General features: G+C 35.5%; 1 protein-coding gene across 1 annotated transcript in view; it reads right to left on the bottom strand.

The window, feature by feature from the left end:
* Positions 1–41: 41 nt before the first annotated feature.
* Positions 42–8341, bottom strand: part of LOC108684708 — a 21231-nt gene continuing 12931 nt past the window's right edge. Inside the window, exons 4-10 of the mRNA XM_018189172.1 lie at positions 6158–6360; positions 5255–5535; positions 3787–4227; positions 3051–3254; positions 2389–2642; positions 2183–2313; positions 42–1346 (exon numbers count right to left, since the gene is read on the bottom strand). Of these exons, the coding sequence (XP_018044661.1) occupies positions 223–1346; positions 2183–2313; positions 2389–2642; positions 3051–3254; positions 3787–4227; positions 5255–5535; positions 6158–6360 (2638 nt within the window). The 3' untranslated portion in view covers positions 42–222. The remainder of the gene's footprint in view (positions 1347–2182; positions 2314–2388; positions 2643–3050; positions 3255–3786; positions 4228–5254; positions 5536–6157; positions 6361–8341) is intronic.

Raw genomic sequence — 8341 nt, 5'->3', positions numbered from 1 at the left:
ATATATATAATATATATAATAAAATATGAAGAATAGCCATATATGTTATATTTTTATCTTTATTTTTTATTAATAATTACATGATTATTAGCTTATAATCGTGAATTAATGTATTAATTAAATATATTAACAATTTATGTGGCACAAAAATTGTAGGATCATATTATTGCGCAACAATCACATAACAACAGAAAGATTACAAGGTCACGTAATCTGAAATTATTAAATAAGTCTGTCATTAAGACCAGGATCAGGATTTTCATGATAATTGTCTATAGTCCTGATTGACTCCTTCGTAACACCTAAACTTTTGTTCTTTCTCCGTGGCGGTGTAGGAATTTGCTCTAAATCCTCCGCTAAGTTTTCCAAATTTTGAAACAATCTATTAGGTTTCGCGGGTGCTTCTCTCACAAAACTTACACTGTCCTTTATATCAGTCGCGATGCTTTCAAAAAAATCGGAGCTTGATTCTAATTCCGATTTAACGACAGAATCCTTGAAATCAGAACGTGTCGTCTCATCTAAATTTTGTTCCGTTTCATTACATGGGGATTCCTCGTCATTTTCCAAATCAACGTCCATCATGACCTTTTCTTCCCAGGTACAGAAGGACACTTTTCTTTTCTTCGGTGTCGACGTTGAATCTCCAAGGGGCCGTTCTAAAGACACGGATAACCGATCTGTCTTATTCTCAAGCGTACTATCAACTAGAATGCCATCGTTAATTGAACGTTGATCTGACACATTTCTGTCGATCACATTGTGTTTCTCTACAGGAACGATTTCCGGCTCGAGAAGCTTCTCCGCAGGAGTTTGTTTACATTCCTCGTCTGTGTTCTCTCGCTTTGTGATTTCGTCAGACTGATCTTCCTTCTCCAACATATCCGAAAGCGCTACCTCCAACTCGGTGAGACTCGGCGTCATCGAACTGAGATTACTTTCGTTGGCTACCTCATCATTTAAAACCTTGAGCAAGGTCGAATGATCATTGTCTAGAATCTGGGCTTTGATCTTTGGCTCCGGACTCGGTGGTGGCGTCTTTACCCGCTGATCCTGGTAATCTTTCTTCAATTTGTTCGTCGCATCCTTGGCCAACTTTTCATCGAAGAAATCGACGATCTCTTCGTCGACTTCCTCCAGCATCTCCTGCGGCAGTGATTCCTCCGATATTGTTCTGATTAACTTGTTCGTTACGTCGGAATGTGCACGCAACTCCTTCGACTCGTACGGATCGTCAAATGGCTCGCTCTCGTTCGACAGGCTACGGCCGAAGATCAGCCTCGATTGGTCGGATCGATCAGATTCTCGGACAACGGTGCCATTCCTATAGGACCCCTCGATCGTATCTGCCAAATGGAACGTCCGCGGTTTAACTAGTCACGTACGCGAATAGTTGGGTACCTTCTACACTCTAGACGATTACCCGACCAACCGGGATAGAATCCAAGAGCGAATAAATGTATGAGATGGGAAGGGGCGTGGAAGGACTGTGGTCGGATATATATTCGGTTTACATAGTCGACGATTTCTTGTAAATAGAGAGAAGAATTTCACTCGTCGTCATTTTTCCCCGGACAGAGATTCGTTTTAAATCATTTTCTATGGAACTTTGGAATGAATAAATTGCGGTGAAATAATGAGAAGTTCAGAGATTTTATAATCAAAGACATTCATGGATTAAAAATTATAATCAAATTATGTAATTATTATCAATTAGAAAAAGAGCTTTTCAGAATAAAGCTAAATTATAAAATAAATCAATTTTTGGCATTAATTTCAAATTTCAACAAATTATAGAATGAATTCTTAATACGTACATGCATTAATTGAGTTCTTTTAATAAACGTGCTATAGATCCGTAATATTTGTGTGTGTGTGTGCGTGCGTGCGTGCGTGCGTGCGTGCGTGCGTGCGTGCGTGCGTGTGCGTGCGTGCGTGCGTGCGCGCGCGCGCGCGCGCGTGTGTGTGTGTGTGTGTGTGTGTGTGTTTGTGTGTGTGTGTGCGTGCGTGCGTGCGTGCGTGCGTGCGTGCGTGCGTGCGTGCGTGCGTGTGCGTGCGTGCGTGCGTGCGCGCGCGCGCGCGCGCGTGTGTGTGTGTGTGTGTGTGTGTGTGAGAATATATGTATATATAAAAGTAAAAAGGTTTGATCGATTGTTATATTTAATCGTAAATATATTATTACCACAAATCGAGCGATGAAGTGCCTCATTTAGAAAAAATGGTTCTCTACGAACTGGCGAAGTTTCTAACTCGCAAGTTGGTGATACTTGACAGATTTCCGACATCTTAGGAGGATCAAAATATTTTAATGATCTAAAATAAATTGATAGCATATTATGCTATGGATTAATCTTCTATGTAATTTGTACGGAAATATGTTCTTAATACCTGTTTTGATCTGCTAACCAATCATCAGTATACTCCGATTCTCTACTGGAATCAATTATTGGCAATGCTACCTTGCCGAAAGATTCAGGTTTCTGCAATGATGAAGTCATATCTTGAACACACGAGATTTTCATCTCAGTCGACTCTGTTTGCTTGGCTTCAACATTTCGTGAATGGTCAACAACATCTACACCTTCGGAAAGCCCTGCACTTTCCGCAAGTTTGTTGTTACAGTCTTCAATCCGTGATGTATTCTATAATAATGCATATTTAAACTATACGAATTAATCTAAATACATAAATTAATGTTTTTTTCACTTTATATGAAAGTGTTTCAGCCATTTTTTTACTAGAAAGTGTAGGGAAATAAAGTTACAGCTTGAAGTTTGAGGAACTTTCGTATATTACAAAACAATATTACATAACGTAGAAATGACTGATATTACTTATAATTTTTTTGTTATAAAGAGATATATGATTAAGAAAATAATTTTTCTAATTAGAACGACGCGATGAAAATAAATTCGTGAATATTTCAAATCTACTCTGCTTTTGAAAGCAAAGATACGTTTCTTAATGCGATTAGTTTCTTCATCGGAATGCCAGCGCTAACAGGCGTCAGCTTAATATCGATTTCAACGTGGCTCGCTTTGTAAACGTACCTCGACAGAGAGACGTTGGTTCGAATCGCAATTACTGATGTCACTGAGGTCCCAATCCTCCAATTTACTTGGATCGTACTTCATGAATCTACCATCGATGACCTCGTTCTCGCTAGAGCCCAACTTCTCTAGCACTTGATACAACGACAGGTGTTCCACGCTGCCACGTCGCGGGAAGTAGTCCTCCAAACATACACTGGTCTTCTATAATCAAGAAATAACACAAGTGCAATCGTCGTCTTGTTATTAGTTCTATAACTCTCTTGGTACGCCAACACAGCGAAACAAATCAAATTAAAAAGTTGACGGAAAGAAATATGAGGAAACATGTACAAAACGTGACTTTATCAAGATATCTCTTTTATAAAGTAATAAAATATCATGACAAATTTTATACACACACCAATTTTAAAGAAAATTTGAATGATTGTTTAATTACGATAGAGTAGTAATTGTGTAATAATATAAAAAATCTAATTATGCGACTATAATAGTTTTCACTTAATTGTTATATTTTTAACCCTTAATATATATTATATGTATGTACACGATTAGATGATTCGTGTCTTGTGTATTTCCTTATAACAGTAGAAATACTTAGTATTTTGCCGCGTGTGTATAAAGAATCGGAAAATCGTCATGTGTATTAAGAGTTAATAGATAGCTCGATAGTTGTTTCAAAATTTTTGCGTTTGATCTACGAAATGAAATTATGGAGACTGATTGAGTACTGAACCTCGGAAAAGGGTGATAGGAAAGATTCGGCCGGAAGCGAGACAGTGCTGCTTCTGACGGGTCTCTTTGATTTCATTTTTTCTTCTACTCTTTCCTCGTTCGCTATGTCTTTTACAAGATGCCTAGACACGTCCAGCTCATCGTAATTCGGCAAGCTAACGGTGCTATAGTTCTTCGTCCTTGTATTTGCTTCCGGTCTGTCGTCGTCCCTCGAGGGATCCCTGATCCGCCTCTCGAGCTCCTTCGACTTTCGTCTGTCCTGGCGATTAGGAGTCGAAGAGTCCTTGATCGACTGATTCCGGACGAATCTCTCGTATTCCTCGTTCTCAAGAACTTTCCGGTGATGGTGGTTCGACTCCGAAGTCCTCGAAGTTTTCTTGTCGGCAGGCGTCCTTTTGCCGGAAACCACCTCGCTGGATATTATCCTTCCGGTGCCATTAACCTATCGAAGGAAATCATTATTTTCGTTATCGAAGTCGAATAGAGCAAGGAATTCGAGATTAGCATAATTCCCAATAGTATACTATATATTTTTTTCATTTTTTATCTTCCTCGCATAAATTGGACAGTGCAGAAATTAATCTATTAATATGATTTTGAACAGATTAAGTATGTAATAAGAAAATATATGGTATAATAAGAGTATGTCACATTGCAGCATGTATTATTTTCTTCTTATAATTTTACATAAAATAAGTAAAACACTGTCGTAAAAATTCTTTAATTTAAATAACATTTGAATAAAATTTGTTTCGTTTAATTTCTAAAGCTCAATTTAATACGATATGCTTTATTTTCAATCTCAACAATACGTTTTATACTCGGTTTTATATTAGTATCTTTCTTTTGTCTTTAAATTTTTATTTTATTAACTTTTTTATTTATTATAAATTATATATTTTAGAAATTTTCTTTGCTTGCTAACTTTTTTCTTGTCCCATTAAGCGTCGTATTCATAGTCGTGATTCAACTTGAGATTCGATTTGAGCTAGGTTTGAATCAATCTTTCATTTGAAAAACGCTTTTCAAATCACGATTTAATAAATCTGATTGGTTGAATCTTTAATTCAAACCTAGCTCACTTGAAATAAGGATCAATCATGGATCGATTTACGACTATGAATACAGACCTTATAAATAATATGGCACGATAATTTAATAACATTTAATATTCCACATACGTATTAGATATATGGATGTACAATTAATTTATGTTTCTACAAAATCTGTGCTGATTAAAATTGGAGGGCGAGTTTTACTAAAAATAAAAACCATTTCGTGCAATTAATAACGTCATGTAGTGTGATTGTATGAAGAATATATATAATTTACATTATTTATCAAAATTAACGAAAATGAAAATAAATCATTGAGTTTAAATATAAAAATTGTGCCATACTAAAATAATGATATGGAATTGATTCGCTGGCTTACAAGCTAACTTGAAGAATTATGATGAGCTAACTCACCTTATGTTCGTAGATCTCTTTCATCTTTCGACCGTCATACTTCTGATCATCGCTGCAAGTCTTTTCCGTTCCCCTTGTCTCGACTTCACCATTCTGGTTGTTGTTATTCGTCTTCGGCGATCTGACCGAGAAATATAACGGTTCCTCACTCGTATCGCCGCGTCTCAAATTATTGGTCACGTTCTCAGGAATCTCGTCCGGTTTTGGCGGCAAGGGTCTGCTCCTATTTCTTTTTTTTCGTCTCGGTGGTGGCACAGGAGTGACGTCCTTCAGATTGGCACCTGCGATGATATATTTATTCGAAGAAATGATTATCGTGCGGATGTATCTATTCTGCTCTATCTAACAACGTTTGTAACATGCAGATTGAACAAATTTAACGACTTTAATAATGCCAACAATATCGGTGGCCGTTACTGGAGCCATCGTCGCAACGTTAACGCGACTCGTTAAAGATCTACGTAGTGTAACGATAAATTATGCGGGCTTATGGCTTACGCTCGGACAAGAAACGGAAGAGAGGGCCATTCGCTGACGCCGCTGACGGTTAAATTTGCGAGAGTCAGAATTCTGCTCGCACATTCCTGTTACGGCTTCATAACCGAGTTGAAATTGCGTTCTATACGGGACGAAAGGTAGCAATATTCGTATAGGCAACAATTTCATGCAATGTCACGACGTAATTCAATCTCATCGTGTCTTTAATTCTGTTAACTACGCTGTTTTTCACGTTCATTAAAAAATTTTAATTAGATACCTTTCATCTTTCTTAATGCATTTTAGATTCCGCTGCGCGCCGCGCCGTAATTTCATTTTGTTTCGATCCGGCACACGCGCTTTCGGTTCGTACTCGGTAACGATCCACCAATTGCTGGACAATCTGGCGATAAATTGTGAGCTTACAGTTGAATGTAGGTGTGACAGCGGGACGCAGACTAGTGTCGACGATCGAGTTCGTGAGAGTTGAGTCCGCTCTAGGCGGGCTGGGTACTTCGAGATTGACGTCCACCCAATCGCTAGGATGAAAGGGTCTGTCCACAGAATCTATGCTCCGTCCCCTCGTCAGCACTTCCCTCGGTGGTGAACCGGCATATCCTATTTCAGAACTACGCAGAAAAGATTAAGTTGAGCCTCTGCTTCCTAGCTAACGTGCTCTATAGCCCGGAATGTAAATATATGACAGCCATGGCACGAATGAATTTGATACGTGTAATCGATCATCATGCGAGTATATATTGCATTAAGTTTGTGTGAAAACCCATTGCGATGTGGACATCTCAACGATGTAGATTACACAGTAAAAAATTTTGTGTTAAATTTAACACATTTCACATGTCCCAAACGGTCCATCCAAATTTTTGTGTTAATTTAATATAAGATGAATATGTTAGAAAATAACACAAATATTATGTAAAAAATTAAGAAAGAAGTAATACTTTGACACAATTTAAAAACAAATTTTATATTAAACTGACACATTTATAATGTTAAATTTATCTAACTGAACTTAGATTCTGTTTTTACATTTTTAGTTTAGGCGATGCCTCTGTGATATTTAACATACGCAATATATAGATTTAACAAATATTTACTGTTATAAAGAGAAAATAATACAAAAAAACCCGTACCTTTTTACATATAAAATATGTAACTAGTTGTACACAACATATTTCTTTAGTAAAATTAACATTTATAATATATTAAATCGACACACACATTTTATTTATTAGAATTTATGTTTTAAAATTAATTAAAACATTATTTTTATGTTATTTATTTTTTTACTTACATATAAATTGTGTTTTAACATTGAAAATTTCAATTTTAACATTGAAAAATGTTTAATTTTAATTTAACAAAAAATATTCAAATAACACAATCATATTATGTTAAATTAAAATTCGAATATATTAAAAATTCAACATAAAAGATTTTAACAAAGATTTGAGTGGAGACATTTTTAATACAAATACAAAATGTTTTTTACTGTGTAGGCACGAGTAGTTAAAGAGAAAAGTTCATATCAGAAAAAAAAATAGTTTTTAAAAGGCACTCAGATGATATATAGCTGCTTACTTTCTCAAAAACTACTACTTTTGAATTTATCAGAAACTATATTTAGAAAATTCTTGAAAAAATTTTAATTATTAATTATTAATGAGATATATATGCAATTTTATGCCGATTATTAAATATTTTACGTATAAAATTGGACTGCTTTAGGAATAATTAAATGGCGTAATTATAAAATAATATTTTTTTCATTCATTAGAAAACTTAAATCTGTATTTTTTTTAAACACAATTTTTTCTGTATATAATATTTGTCATTGAAATGATGTACAAGCTGAATCATCTGTATCGTTTAAAGATTTGTTCAAACTTCATGTAGTTTCTTGCGAAGCAGATGAATCTACAGAGAAAAAAAAAGAAGGAATATGAGATAAATTTACATTCTTTCGTTGATGTCACAGCAAGGATGTGCAAGCAGTCGACTGTTAATTTTGTGCCACTTTCGAAACAATTTGTGTTCATCAAAAACTACAGCTCGATGCACCGAAATAATCCGGAATCGCTACGGCGCTACACATAGCTTATACGGTTTATCGCAAATGCATTCCGTGTTTCTTCGCGTCCCTTGAGCTGTAACTCTTTCGGGACGCGAAACATTACCGGAATTTCTCTCATACAGTCTCCTGCTCGTGCACGAGAGTGCCTTTCAACTTCGTATAAAATACTCCCAGTACACGCGAGCGATTTCAAAATATCTATAAAGAAGAAAGAATTCCGTTCGTCTCTCCAGAATTTATCAGTGATTTATAGTTACATCGAACTAGTATCAAAATATGGAGTAATATGACAAAATATTAAATTCTTTCTGATACAGTCATTAAATGAGTCACAAAAATTTTTTTCTTTAAGAAAAAGAAACTAGTAATAAATATTAACAATACTTTTTATTTAATATACCATCATTGCGTGCACAAGAAGTAACAATAAATCGTGTCTATAAAAAGGAACGAAACATTCTCTCTTAATATTCATTTAGAACAAGATAGAATTCATATAAAAATAATAAAAAATAAAT

Source organism: Atta colombica, unplaced genomic scaffold, assembly GCF_001594045.1.
Source record: "Atta colombica isolate Treedump-2 unplaced genomic scaffold, Acol1.0 scaffold137, whole genome shotgun sequence".
NCBI classification, from domain to species: Eukaryota; Metazoa; Arthropoda; class Insecta; order Hymenoptera; family Formicidae; genus Atta; species Atta colombica.
This window is presented reverse-complemented; position numbering and strand designations above follow the sequence as displayed.